Source organism: Hyperolius riggenbachi, chromosome 1, assembly GCF_040937935.1.
Source record: "Hyperolius riggenbachi isolate aHypRig1 chromosome 1, aHypRig1.pri, whole genome shotgun sequence".
NCBI lineage: Eukaryota > Metazoa > Chordata > Amphibia > Anura > Hyperoliidae > Hyperolius > Hyperolius riggenbachi.
In genome coordinates this window covers 258877659-258892914 of record NC_090646.1, presented here as the reverse complement: position 1 = coordinate 258892914, position 15256 = coordinate 258877659, and the positions used below count along the sequence as shown (strand labels likewise).

The 15256-nt window shown below is 42.8% G+C and overlaps 1 protein-coding gene across 9 annotated transcripts in view; it reads right to left on the bottom strand.

Moving 5' to 3' along the window:
* Positions 1–15256, bottom strand: part of SLC4A4 (solute carrier family 4 member 4) — a 403790-nt gene that overhangs the window by 133423 nt on the left and 255111 nt on the right. For all 9 annotated transcript variants that reach the window (XM_068233367.1, XM_068233376.1, XM_068233372.1 and 6 more), the window contains one exon: positions 9514–9649. In XM_068233367.1, coding sequence (XP_068089468.1) covers positions 9514–9649 — 136 coding nt within the window. The remainder of the gene's footprint in view (positions 1–9513; positions 9650–15256) is intronic.

Below are 15256 nucleotides of genomic sequence, written 5' to 3'. Positions count from 1 at the left end.
GAAAGCATAGAAGGAAAAGTGAACTGGATTGGGCCCTTATCCAATTCACTTTTTGTCCTGCGTTTTCTCCCAGAAGATAATTTTTCATCCTATATAAAGCACAACTTTTCTGCACTTAGCAAACGAGAAAGTGACAAAAAGTAGGAAGAAAACTCAGAAGAAAAGTGAATAGGATATGGGCCGTAGTGGGAACAATCCCTAAAAAATGAATGGATGCACCCAATATTGGTTTGTGGGTGAGAGAAAGTGTAGTAAAGCTCAGAGCAAAGTTTTCTTCCTAATAAGGAAATACACACTGGACCATATGGCTGCCTGAATAATATGAAGTTGATCATAGAGATATCAGGGTGCAAACAAGACTATAGGAAAAAAAATGACTGGTATACCGGTCCATAGTAAAGCCTTGACAACGTCATGAAGACAGCAGAATTTAGCATTTTCGAGGTTTCCCCTTTCTGGTTACAAATTTATATCTGCATGAACTGCTTAGGTTGGTTATAGCTGCACTGTTTTTTACCATGCATAATAATTAGTTAGAATCAGTGTAAAGAAGTCCATTTCGCTGTACATGTAGGGCACAACACTAAGGTGTTCTTATGTCCTACTTACAAACTAAAATCCCAAGGATCAGCATGTTGGATGCCCTTTCCTAAAGCCCCCTCACCATCGGCTACTTATCCTTTGCTACTTCTTGTTTCCAGTCAGGGGCGTAACAATAGACCCTGCAAGGGATGCCTCCGCAGGGGGGCCCAGAAGTCACAGGGGGCCCCGTGGGAGAAAAAGTTTGAGAGACTGACAACTAAGGGCATGAAGAGAAAACTTATTCTACTCTCATACCATTGTTATGTTGACTGCATGTGTCTACAACACAGATAAGGAATGATACACACTTTGGAATGTATACAATAGGAATGTATACAATATCCCTGCTCCCTAGGGTTCATAAAAAAAACATCTGTCTCACACTGCAGCAGAGTTCTGATGACTTCCTGTACAACTCTACAAACAAAGTAGTCACAGTTGAAAAAAAGTTGTAGACCTTCCCGCAGAAGAGGTTCCTAGATTCTTATCACACACAGGCTAGTGACCTTATGGTGTCTGATTACTGGACAAAGTGGAATGGGTAAGATTGATGTCTGACTGTGGCTGCCTCATTAAGAGCTTGTTGTCTCATACTGAGTCCAAGATCCTGTAATAACAGTATCAATCAGTGACATTCTGAATCTTTTGCCAAAGTTACAGTGAATACTATATCTTGAGTTCAGCATGTCATTATTGTTCATCCCTATAGCATGTGCTCTCATGTAGTAAAATAATACGGCTGTGTGCATGTATGTACTGGGAGCAGAGCTGCGACAAGGGACTTGTTGGCTGCAAGGGGCTAGAGGAAGCCCCCGGTAAGTAGATCTTGCCTGAAATTTCCTTTAAAGTGAACCTCCAGACTAAAAATCGACTCAGCAGCACTGAAAAGGCCTGGTGTTTCTTTAACAGTTTCACAGCATCAGAACTTTGTTTCTCTTATACTAGCCTCATTTTTAGTGACACAGAAGAAAACTGCCCGGGCATTTTTCCCCTGATGCTGTGCAAAGCATGATGGGATTTCTGATGTTGTTGTTCTCGTTCTGCTGTTTTGGTGCAATTTTTTTTTTAACATTTTGAATTTGACATTTGAAGCCTAGCGTATGCAGCTGGGAGGGGTTATCAGGACACAAGACAGTTGGAACTGTGTCTTATGCTCCCTGTCACCTCCTTTCAACCAAAAAGATGGCTGCCCCCATGACAAAGATGGCAGCCCCCATGAATCACAAACATTTGTCTGTTCTTTTAAAACGCGGTGGCTAAAAAATTATATTAACTATCTATTCTAATTAACATAACTAATGTAACTTAATGACAGAATGTTTGTTTAGGCTGAAGTTCCCCTTGAAGTCTAAGTGTTTTTATCTGCATGAGGAAAACACATTGGTCCTCAGTTTTCCTGTGCAGAAAGTGAGGGGGGTGGGAGGCCCCTTCCAAAGTTTTGCAGGGGGGCCCAGTGATGTCTAGTTACGCCCCTGTTTCCAGTTGTTAAACTGAGAGGCATCCTTCAAGTATTGATTTCAGCGTCATTGTGCAAAGCTCACAGGCAGCCTAGATGCAGCTGAGACTTAATGGAGAGAAAGAATAAAGCCTGACAGTTTACACTTTGCATCTGAACCACACTTATCAGATCTGGTTTCTCAGCTGGTAAGTGGAGGAAGAGAAATAGGTTATGGAAAAATAATAAAACTAAAGAACAGGACTGAGTAGGCATTAGTAACCGGGGATGTGTTGCATGCTACTAGCTAGTCTAGGGAACATGAAGTTAGTGAGTAAAATGTCTGAGAGAATGTAATTTGCTTGATGTACGGTAGTTATTTATAAAATCTACATGGAACATAGATGTTATTAGCACCTATTTACTGTAGATCAATGTGTTTCAGGGAACAAGGACTATCATGCAAAGGTTTAGAGTAACATTTATTTACACTGGTTTCAATAAACCACAGTGTAAACAGTGCTGTGCTTCTATTAGGTGTATAATCGCCCCATATTTCCTTCTTTGGATGACAACCAAAAGAGGGCCTCTTTACCATACACCAGATATGTCAAACCAGTCCTACGAAGGCCGAGATCCTCACACATTTTTGATACAGCTCAAATGAATTGATAGGTTTGAGGCCTCTTGCACACTGCACGCGATTCCGATTCAGATTCCGCTTTTTAATCAGTTTTTACATCCGATTCAGATTCTGATTTGCAGTTTGCTCCTTGCACACTGCAAATCAGAATCTGAATCGGATGTAAAAACTGATTAAAAAGCGGAATCTGAATCGGAATCGCAAGCAGTGTGCAAGAGGCCTGAATCAGGAAAGGTGTGGTCCATCAGGTAGAACACATTCCTTTCTTTCTCAGTCCATCCTAAACACTAGCATGGATCTGGCCCTCCAGGCCTGGAGTTCGACACATGTGCCATACACTCTATCCTGCAAACATTCTACTGTATCTCCATGTCACTCAGATGCAAGACCAGTCCACAGCATAATGTTGCCCATGCACTGGCAGAGGGTAGCAGAATCATGAGATAGATCCCTCTTGGATGTATTGCTGCCAGTGTAGTGCACTCAGATCTTCAATAGATTTCATGCTGTAACCACCGCTGCCTGCCAGGCCCCCCAGGTCTCCCCCTTGTAATGTGTTCCCCTCGGGCCATGATAAGTATTTGAAAGAGGGCCTGTAGTGAAAATAATGTAATTATTATGTTATATAGTATTTATTTAATGCGGATGTTCTCCACAGCGATGTACAGAGTCACTGTCCCTCAGAGGAGCTCACACTCTAATCCATACCATAATCTTGTGTCTATCATAGACTAAAGCCAATTTTAGGAGGAAGGCAGTTAACTTCGTATCTGTATGTTTCTGGGGTGCGGGAGAAAACCAGAGTGCCCAGAGGAAACCCATGCAGACAAGGGAAGGACATACAAACTCTGTGCAGATGATGCCCTGGTTGGGATTCAAACCAGGGACTCAGTGCTGCAAGGCGAGAGTGCTATCTGCTATCTACTATGCTACCATGCTGCCCAACATGATGAGGAAACTTTCTTACAATATTCATACACAAATTATTTAGTCAGTGTTTGCCCATTGTAAAATCTTTCCACACCCTGATTTACATTGTTAAATGTAAAGCTTTAAAGCTGGCAAGGTGCATTGCTGAGGAATGGTTGTGTGTTCTGAGCTAAACTGAAAAATCACCTGGTCTCCCAGAGTGCACTAGGAAAAGAGCACAGAACATTCTGGCAGATTTAAAGCATCAAAGCTGCAGCCACTAGGATGCGGTCTATAGACAGCAATAGTGTTAGGGAGCCTTGCCCAAGGTCTCCCCACTGAATAGTTGTTGGCTTACTGACCAGGAAGCGCCGAGAACGGCGCATAGCTTATCAGCCTAGACTTGACATCACCGGAAGGGTGTGGCTACTCAACAATATACAGTAATATATAGATACAGAAAGTTTTTTTCTGTTGCTAAAACCAGGAAAATTAACATAAAATTGGGAATCTTGATAATTTTTTGCATTGTTCTATATGTTTTTGTGGTGCCTCTTTAAGCTCAACTATCTGCTGCTGCACCTCCTCCAGTGTCCCATCTCTTCTCTTCATTGCCCATGTGGGTGCCTTTACCCCACGACCTGGTGGCATGTGCGTGACGTGACCACATATGTGCCATCAAGTCACTGTGTACAGGCGCCCCCAGGGGTGATAAAGAGAAGAAAACACTGGAGGAGGCGCTTTAGAGGACAGGTAAGCTTAAAGGGGTTCTGTGCGGGTTTGCTAAGGATAAAAAACGCCACTTACCCGAGGCTTCTATCAGCCCCCTGTAGCAGAAATATCCCACGCTGTCCTCCTCCGATCTGCCGTTCCCCGCCTCCGGCCCCGGTGTAGCACGGCATGCCGTCCAACTGTGGCTGCGCAGCCGTGCCTGCTCCCGCCCATGCCATCAGAAGTTTCCTGCACAGGCGCAGTACAAGAAACCTTCGTACTGCGCATGTGCAGTAAGCGTCCGATGATGCGAACAGTAACGCGCATTATTCCGCTATCACAGACGAATTATGCCCGGTGCCAGGAACGGCAGATCGGAGGAGGACGGCGTCGGATTACTGCTACAGGGGGCTGATAGAAGCCCCAGGTAAGTGGTGGTTTTTATCCTTACCAAACCCCCACAGAACCCCTTTAAGCTCCACTTCCACTCTCCATAGGTCCAAGGGGTACACATTACACATGAGGGGAGCACGACCAAGGGTCCATCAGGTCCATCAATCGTCTGCAAATCAAGTACCGTTAACGGCATGCACCCGACTGAACCCTTTTGAGCATGAACTTTCCAACATTCGGCCAGAAACTGATCGAAATTACAATTGGCCGGCCACATTGCGGCATCAATCTCTGGCATATTCGATTGTTATGATCAAATCTGCCTGATATCTATGCTGCAAATTGAGTAATGCATGGTCACTTTTAATCTAAAACACACAACCATGTCACTGCTGCTATTTACAACTTTTTCTTAGTCATTAAAGAAGATAATCAACAACTAATCAACAAAAATATGTGTGGGCTCTTATTTTATCCGTTGTCTTGAAAACATGTTTGTGGAATTGTGGTGTATTCCTGGAATCTTGGTAAAATTACAGTGTGCAGGGAAACATTACAAGTACAATACTTTTGACAGTTACAAAGCGCATGTTGCGCAACTAATGCATTACATAGGTGATGTGGATTGTGCCATGCCGATTATATAACTGTCAGAAGCACATGTAAAATAGCAATGCTCTGCCTGCACATGGCAATTTTATGGAGATTACGTGAATACACCCCTTTGTGTAGAACAGAGACTGAATAAAATGGAATTGTTTTAAATTAGGACGTCAGAAGGTTGTAAGGCTGAACAAACATATTATTTTCTCTTTTGAACTGAACTTGAGCTTAGAGTCCTTCAGTTCACCAATGTGTAAAATGCACAAAACACAGGAGAACCAGTTAATAACAGACAAGACTCAAAGCACTTGAGCTGCAGCCACATTGGCACGCTCAGTAGGTAGAAGCAGTGTTAAGGAGTCTAGCCCAAGGTCTCCTACTGAATAGGTGCTGGCTTACTAAACAGGCAGAGTTGAGATTTGAACCCAGGTCTCCTGTGTCAGAGGCAGAGCCCTTAAGCTACTTTCACAGTCGGACGTTGCATTTTGATGCGACGTTAGAGTCGCAAAGGAAACTAACAACGCAACATCCCAAAAATGTCACAATGCAACTCTATGCCCTGTTAACGTCGCATATGCCCTGTTATCGTAGGCATACAGGCAATGAAAAGTATGCTTCCAGGTCATTACTCAGCATGTGCAAACAGTCCAACGCAGTTAATAACATGTATAACGCACAGCATGCAGCACTTTCTAATAATGCTACACGTTACACACAAACGCAATGTGTGCACAGTGAATGTTGCACAGACTTAGGGCCTGATTCACAAAGCGGTGCTAACAGTTAGCACGCTGGTGAAAAGCCCTTTATCACGCCTAAACTCAGTTTAGGCATGATAAGTTTAGGTGTATTAAGTTTAGGCATGATAAGTTTAGGTGTGATAAGTTTAGGGGTGATAAGTTTAAGCACCAACTGGGTTAGCACCGCAGTGCACAGCTGATCAAAATTTTTGCACTAGCAAAGTCTGGTGCACTTTGCATAGAGTTTAATGGCGCTGCTTTGCGTGCGGGACTTTGCGTGCGATCTAAACTTATCATGCCTAAACTTATCATGCCTAAACTTATCACGCCTAAACTTATCACACCTAAACTTATCACGCCTAAACTTGCTTTTCACCAGCATGGTGCAATGGTTATCACGCCTAGGGCTCGATTCACAAAGCGGTGCTAACCCAGTTAGAGACTTTAGGCGTGATAACCATTGCACCACGCTGGGGAAAAGCCAGTTTAGGTGTGATAAGTTTAGGCGTGATAAGTTTAGGTGTGATAAGTTTAGGCATGATAAGTTTAGATAAGTTTAGATCGCGCGCAAAGTCCCGCACGCAAAGCAGCGCCATTAAATTCTATGCGAAGTGCAGCAGACTTTGCTAGCGCAAAACTTTTGATCAGCTGTGCACTGCGGTGCTAACCCAGTTGGTGCTTAAACTTATCACGCCTAAACTTATCATGCCTAAACTTATCACGCCTAAACTTATCACACCTAAACTTATCACACCTAAACTTATCATGCCTAAACTGAGTTTAGGCATGATAAAGGGTTTTTCACCAGCGTGCTAACTGTTAGCACCGCTTTGTGAATCAGGCCCCTAAAGTCTCTAACTGGGTTAGCACCGCTTTGTGAATCAAGCCCTTAGTATTGCTGTGCGTTAGTCCACGTTAAAACATTTTCTAATGTGCGACTTTAACGTCGCACTGTGAAAGAGGCCTTAACCATTACAATATCCAGCCGCAAGTTGAGGGAAGACATATGAAACAATTCTACAGAATTACTTTTCCTAAAATTGTTTGTAGAAAATATTGTACCATTGAGTAATCCCATTGATTTATGTGTTGGCTTATTTAAAGAGACTCTGTAACTTGAAAAAGATCCCCTGGGGGGTACTCACCTCGGGTGGGGGAAGCCTCCGGATCCTAATGAGGCTTCCCACGCCGTCCTGCGTCCCACGGGGGTCTCGCTGCAGCCCTCTGAACAGCCGGCGACAGGCCCGACTGTAATTTCAATATTTACCTTTGCTGGCCCCAGCGGGGGAGCTGTGGCTGCATTCGGCTCGGAAATAGACGGAAATACCCGATCTCCGTCGGGTCCGCTCTACTGCGCAGGCGCCGGAGACTTGCGCCTGCGCAGTAGAGCGGACCCGACGGCGATCGGGTATTTCCACCTACTTCGGAGCCGACAGCCATCAGAGCGCCTGCGCAGGAGCCAGGAGGGTAAATATTGCGTCACGGCTGTACGGAGGGCTACAGCGAGACCCCCGAGGGACGCAGGACGGCGTGGGAAGCCTCATTAGGATCCTGAGGCTTCCCCCACCCGAGGTGAGTACCCCCCAGGGGACGTTTTACCGTTACAGTTCCTCTTTAAGAATTGAAAACATGGACCTAAAATCTTTTTTACACTAAAGGATCATAGAAAAAAACTCTTGCTATGAGTGCTGCATCCTTGACTTTTTGTGTTTTTTATTCCTTAGATGCAAAAGTGAATTTGCCCTGTAAGCTGTGAATATGAGTCAAAAGCATTTAAAAAGCATAACAACCAATTCCTATGCATAACAAGGACAGCACAACAGAACATTTTCAAGTCACAATTTGATCAAATATATCTTCTACAGTGTAAAACTAAAAAACAATCCCAAGCTATAAGGTAGTTATGAAACTAGTAAAAGAGCCAATGGCTTATGCCTTTAGCCTATTCCATGACATGCTGGGCTTGGAGTGTAATTGGTAATCAAATAAGTACTCTTTACACAAGAGATGAGTCTGAAGAGCAGCAGGACCACATTTGGATGACAAGAGTGTTCACATATAATTCTCAGATGGAATTACAAACGATGGTGCTTAGATAGCAGCTGTCTCCATGCCCCAACCCTAGCATGAAATCAATGTGACACATTACCATATACACACACAGACTAGTCACTGCAAACTGATGAGGTAGCTGCACGTGTCACTCACACTCCACTCAGTATTAGCTCACCACTGAGCCCTGGTGGGACGCAGTCAGTAAACAGCCTAAGCAATTTAACACTGTCCTACAGGTTGCAAGGAAATGTGTATGATCAGTTTTATAAAGTGTTTGATTTGAGTTTAAAGTGGATCATGCATAAGGCATATCACAAGCTGAAAACAATCACAACTTATTTCAATTTTTAGCAGTTTATTGTAACTTTGAACCTCATGGTAAAAAAAAAAAGTGTGTGAAAGAAGCACTGTTTGAGCTCCTTATAGAACCCTCCCACATTAATTTAACCATGTCAGATGGCAAACTGTAAAATGAATATCAAAGAATAGCACAGCCACTGCGGTTGTGAGCTCACAGGTACCTTTTCTGTTCCCATTCATATAGTTGGGGCCCTTTTCCACTATATATTGCAAACTCACTGTGATGTGACAGAGATTTTTCCAATTTTAACTTGCGTCCGGGTGTGTCCTGGATGACTTTTAAATTTGCCATTATGTTTGTGATCAAATATCTAGAAAATTGCATAGCACTGCATTTTGTATGTATTTTATCATATTCCCATTAGTCCAACACAAATGCAAGTGCAGAAAAAATGCAGCAAGACAGTGTTTGCATATGGTGATCACATTCTTATAAAATTAGGGTTTATTCACACTGTAAACTGTAACCATCAGTTATGACACACCTCACATTGTGTACAATCTGCAAGGACACATGAAAGTCCATTGACTTTTATGTTTCTGTTCACAGTACAGAAAGCATTTCCGCACATTGCATCGTAATCTATCCCGAAACACTTAATCGCACAGCACACGCAATTTCCTATCAGGTTATATTGTGCCGATGGCCACGATATAACGCACCATACCATGCAGGCCATGTGCCGGGAAACACTTACATGAAATTTTTTGTGCATGCATAGTTTAGTTTGAATAAGCCCTTAGCGAGAAAAACGGCACCATGATTTCTACTCTCCTGGCGGTGTCCGTACAATCGACCAATTGTATCAGATCAAAGCACATGCAGTCTGAAAAGCCCCTAATGGCATAATCTGAACCAGAAGAAAGGAACTGGCTACTAGCCATTAAAAACACCATTAGATGTACTAGCTAATTTTAACACCCCCCCCCCCCCCCCCCCCCCAAATAACTGCTATAATGCTTTATGTAGCAGCCAATGCACAATAACTCAAAATGAAAGACTGAATTACATATTTATATAAACAAATCTCCACATATCAGAATATATAGATTTATGAGTAAACTAAAGAGTAAGTTTTCACCTGGCTGTTTCCTTCCATTCCATTTCCTGGCCATCCACGGATAGCAGTTCATCGAGCTCAGTGAAGAGTTGAGGGGGAGCTGGGCCTTCATCCTCTTCACCCAAAATAAAACGGATACGTTCTGCAGCCGGAGAAACTGTTGAGGTAAAAATACTTCGATTAACAGCTTGGTTGATAATAACAGAGTTCCGGCTTGGTGCCCGCAGTTTGTCCCTTCTAGCATTCAAGGTGTTCTCCAGATCCTCCTTATCAGAAGACATAGCCCTTGTGGACAGACTACTAGACGTAATGGCTTGATCTGCTTGGGTTATCCCTGTGGCTCTAGGTTCTTTAGCAAGCCACTATAGAGCAGACCGTATTCTCAGAATACAAGAAGCATGGAAAATTGTACATCCCCAATAGGCCAAGGTACGCAAACGTAATATTTATATGGCAGGGAACCAGTTTTAACCAAACCAGCTTGGTCAAAATTACTGGATAGAAGCATCCATCTATTGCTTCTCCACCCTCCCATGTAAAACGTAGCACATTCATTGGTCTGAGGGTTTAGGGACTTATTACCTACAAGGCAATGTTTAACACGAGGCAGTCTGCTTTTTTACATGAAGACTAGGGCAGAATACATTATGTTAAGCATCAATGCACCTGAAAAACAGCTTAGGGTCAACTTCTACACAGCTGACAGAAGACTTTTTTTTAGTAAACGTATTTGAAAGCCTCTCATTTCGTTCTCCTCCTCATGTTATATAAGTGGAGTTTACTACATAGCATAAAAGTTGTGCTAAATTGTTACACACAGTATAAAGTTTGTACATCATTATCACAATGTCAAAGACAGGCTGCGTGGTGCAGATAATGTATTCTGAATCTACATTAAATGTATCCTGTTACATTATACATATTGCATACAAATACAGCATTTAATATGCATAACAGTCTTAGAAGTCCTTCCTAGACTAAGGATTGCATAATAGATTGCACAGTAGTAATAGCTCTGTATAGCCATTTACATTTAACTAGTGTCCTGCTATAGCATGCAAAACATCAGTAAAAAAACAGATGAAACTCTGCAAGAATATATCTAACTACCATGCATAGTACAATATACCTGTAATAAGAGACAACTAATACTAACTGTTGAAGGTAATATAGATGCAATACAGTTTTATTTTAAAACACAATTTGCCTTAAACAAGATATTTAGGAACATTTCATAATTACATTTTGTGTACCTCCCAGAATCTGCATAGCCATTACCATCAATTCTAATGGCACCCCACACTTCCTATGGGACAATTAGTGATATCAAATCACCTGAAAACACCTATAAAGTAGCAAAAGAAGTGAGACTCCAGAACAGGAGGTAAAAGAGCCAAGAAGAGAATAATTCTCACTGAATCCCGAATATCATAAGAAACTGAGACTAATTTCCCCCCTGCAATATCAACATAAGGGGACTTTAAGACAATACAATAAGAGCAAAGGCTCACTGCACGGTTTATGAAAATAAATAAGCACCAACAAAGTTATATGTTTTTTACCCCTAAAGATGGAAGGGATAGAATATGTGCAAGGACAGACCTTGTTACACTATAGTGTTGAACCGTTCTAGATCACATACATACTGTACTTTAGTATTTAAAATTGTAGTGCGGGCATCTGTATAGAGCAGAAATTAACAATTAACCTTTAGCTAACATACATTTTACTACTGAACCTGCTACATGTGAGGGTTGGTTTCACTGGAATTTTATACCTGATGTAGCGAATGAAATGGAGAAAAGTACATTTAAAAGCAATCCCATCATTTTAGTTTTCTTTTTGACATCTGTAAAGTTACATTTATGACTACAGGGATGGTATTTTTGATGTTTACAAGATACCACTAAAAATTTTACTGCCTGCATGTGACTTTAAACATTCCACTTCTGTAAATGGACAAGTTTTATAGAAAGACACATCATGTTCAGCATTTATCAGGTGAGATACCATTATCTGGTTCTGAGTGGTAAAGAGAGAGATGTGGTGTAAATGGATAGTGACCCCGAGGGCAAGGTCTACTGTCACCCACCTTTAATGGCTATTTAGGCTTCCCTGTTAGGATATTCAGCAGTGCTGAGCAATGCACCCTGCTTCTCACCACCGCTGGTGGTAAAAAAAGGTATTGAAACAGATTGCACTATAGGGCTATCAAACAATGTATTTGATAAATTATAGGGAGAAGTGCAGATTAGGTATTACAATTCATGGCAATGCATGTGCATGCACTTTTCTCCCCACTCATTTCAGTTGAGACGGGCACAGCTGCTGATACAGCCAGGAACAGTCTCTTATGTGCAGGACGGTGCAATGGTTCCTGCACATTCTGGCCGCTCCCTACCCTGGCAATGTGATCACATCACAAGTTGTGAGTATTGCCATACTACGCCAAAAGATCTCCATTTGCAATCCTCTGGCTTAGTAAATCGCCCCATATGAGATTTTAAGATTTTACCACAACTTAGTTCTCTGTTTATCAGACCTGTTTTCTTTTTCAAGGTTAAAACTTGTTTAATAGGAGCAGGGCCGGATTACCGACCAGGCAACAAAAGCAGTCACTTGGGGCCCCATTCAGAGTCAAAGGGGCCCCATCACCACATAAACCAGCAGTGCAGTAACTATGGAAAGATGCATATCATTTTAAAGCTCTCTTTCTCCTCTTTCCAATGATATATAAATGGTCACCCTATGCCTTTTAGTTTTCAATATTTTTGCGATCAAAATCGTGGCCACGGCAATTTCGATCGCGAAAATAGCGAAAATTAAAAGGCGTAGGGTGGCAGTTTATTTATCATTGGAAAGAGGAGAAAGAGAGCTTCAAAATGATATGCATCTTTCCATAGTTACATTGTATTACACAGGACAACTTTTCTCCAAAGTCGGCAGCTCGATTCAGCACAATGCAATGAAATATAAGGAACCCAGGGGGATATAATTACAAACATCATGCTGGTAGGTGTGAGGATGTAATTAATTAGTTGTGGGTATGCTTAAAGAGAACCTGTACTGAGTAAAATTATTTAAAATAAACACGAGGTAACCATCAGTTCCTCTCAGAAGCTCCCCATTTTCTTCTTACAGTGATCCCTTCCAGTTCTGACAACATTTTGTCAGAACTGAAATAAATCAGTTGCTGTCAGTTATATATCAGTTGCTGTCAGTTACAGCTGAGAGGAGAACTGATGTGTCCATGTTTCCCTATGGCTCAAGTGGACGATGTTACAGTTTAACTGTGTGCTGACCAGGAAGCTGTTATGGGGTAATGGCCATTTTCAAAATGGAGGACAGAGAATTCCATTGATCTCAGTGGACAAACAGGACACAGGAGAGGAAAAAGAGATTGAGGAGTAGACTACACTGCAGGTAAGTATGATTTGTGTATGGTTATTTTGACTTTTAATTTTCAGTACAGGTTTTCTTTAAAGGCATTCCCACTGGCACTGCTCGGAGTCCCTTTAAGGGCTCTGCCTCTGACACAGGAGACCAGGGTTCAAATCTTGGCTCTGCCTGTTCAGTAAGCCAGCACCTATTCAGTAGGAGACCTTAGGCAAGTCTCTCTAACACTGCTACTGCCTATAGGGCACGTCCTAGTGGCTGCAGCTCTGGCGCTTTGAGTCCACCAGGAGAAAAGCACGATATAAATGTTATTTGTCTTGTCTTGTTTTGTCAAATGATGCCATGCGCTGCTGATTGTCTTCAGAGCCAGGCTCTCTTCCTAGGTCCCCCTCCTGCTACTGTGCGCTCTGCCGCTGCCCACTCCTCCCTCCCTTCCCACAGAGAACCACAGCTGTAGCAAGAATGATAGCAGCAGATGGCAAACGCTCACTCACCTATTCATGATCCAAGCGATAGAGATCCCGTCATCTGAAACCCATCTGTCTTTTCTACAGTGCAGCCGCTCGCTCTGAACTTCCTGATTCTCAGATCAGACAGTAAGTAGGAAGTAGTAATAGTAGAAGTAACAGAGCAGCAGCACTCTAGAGGAGACAGATGGGCTCCGGATGAGGGGACCTCTATTGCTTGGATCGCAATAGGTGAATGTGAGTCATCTGGTGCTGTCATTCTCCCCCGCTGCGGCTGCCTTCTCTTCTGGACTATCGTATTCACTGGGATGGAGGCTGCATGTTGGCTGTCTAATTTGGGAGGAAATCGGTTGTTCGGTGGTGGTTATGTAATTCTGTCTGGGGAACGGCTTCCGGTTTGGCGGTGTCCAGAGCTTTCTGCTATTGCCTGGCTGGAGATGCAGGGTCGAAAGTGCTGCTGCTGTGATATCTGGTGCCCTCTTCAGAGGGGAGCCCAAGCCCTTGAGTGCAAATGTCCAAGCCATTTATCTCTCACTCTGAATTTTGCTGCTGCTATTCCCTGCATTGTGCACCCACAGAGGAAAGCGGGCTGTTGCCCATAGCAACCAGTAGCTCGGCTGCCCCGGTGTGTGCGGCATGTTGCTGTGCAGCTGCATCTTCTGATTCTATTACGACATGATGGTGGGGCCCAAATCAGTTACTTTGCTTAGGGCCCCATTTAGCCTTAATCCGGCTCTGAATAGGAGTGAAATAGCGTAATTGCATAATTAGATGATTGGTGCAAGATTGTTCAGCTATTGTATTAACTCCTAATTACAAGCCTTTATCCGATGAGTTTACTTTTACATGGCACCAAATTAGTGAGGTGTCAAGCAGCCATTCTGTACATGCAAAACACTGCTTTACTGTTAGTGCAGATTTTATGGCTATTGAATAGTTTAAAAGCTGTGCTAGATTATTGGCAGAAGGAGATTCATTTGGGAGTGATGTTTCAATTATTGTATAGCCAAAATGTTAAGATAGATTATTGATAGTAGGAGGTTCATTTGACCATGATATACTGGCCACAGGCATGGGAATGGAAGATGCTGGAAGGTGGGTAATGGTTTCAGTTTTTCACTAGGAATTAGCAGTTAGCATTGTCGCTGGGGAAAGGAGGGGGTGTTAGTCATATGGCCAGTGGCGTAGCAATAGTGGGTGCAGAGGTTGTGACTGCATCAGGGCCCTTGGGCCAGAGGGGCCCTCCCTAAACTGCAGTATTAGCTCTTTATTGGCCCTGTGCTGATAATAATGAATTCTATAGATGCTTTGAATAGTAGAGATCACTAACAAACTGTTCCCCGTCCCCTTCTTGCACCTCTGACGCTTTGATTGTTCTTGGCAGATTTTGGTGCGCCGTATCAAATGTCATGTATATAGTGCTTGGGGGGCCCAATTATAAACTTGCACTGGGGGCCCATATCTCCTTAGCTACGTCACTGGATGTGGCTTAGAGAGGTTAGTATTTAATTCTTATGGTTAGGTTAGGACTAGGAGTTAAGGTGGGAATTATGTTAGTAAAGGTTAGTGTTAGAAATTAAAGTCATTTTTACGTATAAGGAAGTGGATGGGGAGGTTATTGATAGGTGTTAAGGAAGTCATTATGTTAGGCAGGGAGGTTAAAGAGAAACTCCAACCAAGAATTGAACTTTATCCCAATCAGTAGCTGATACCCCCTTTTACATGAGAAATACAATGATTTTCACAAACAGACCATCAGGGGGCGCTGTGTGACTAATTTTGTGCTCAAAACCCCTCCCACAAGAGGCTCTGAATACCGCGGTACTCTGGGCAAACTGCCACAATGTAACAATGTTCACAGACAGGAAAAGGCTGTTTAAAGCTGTCTGTAACAGCCAGAG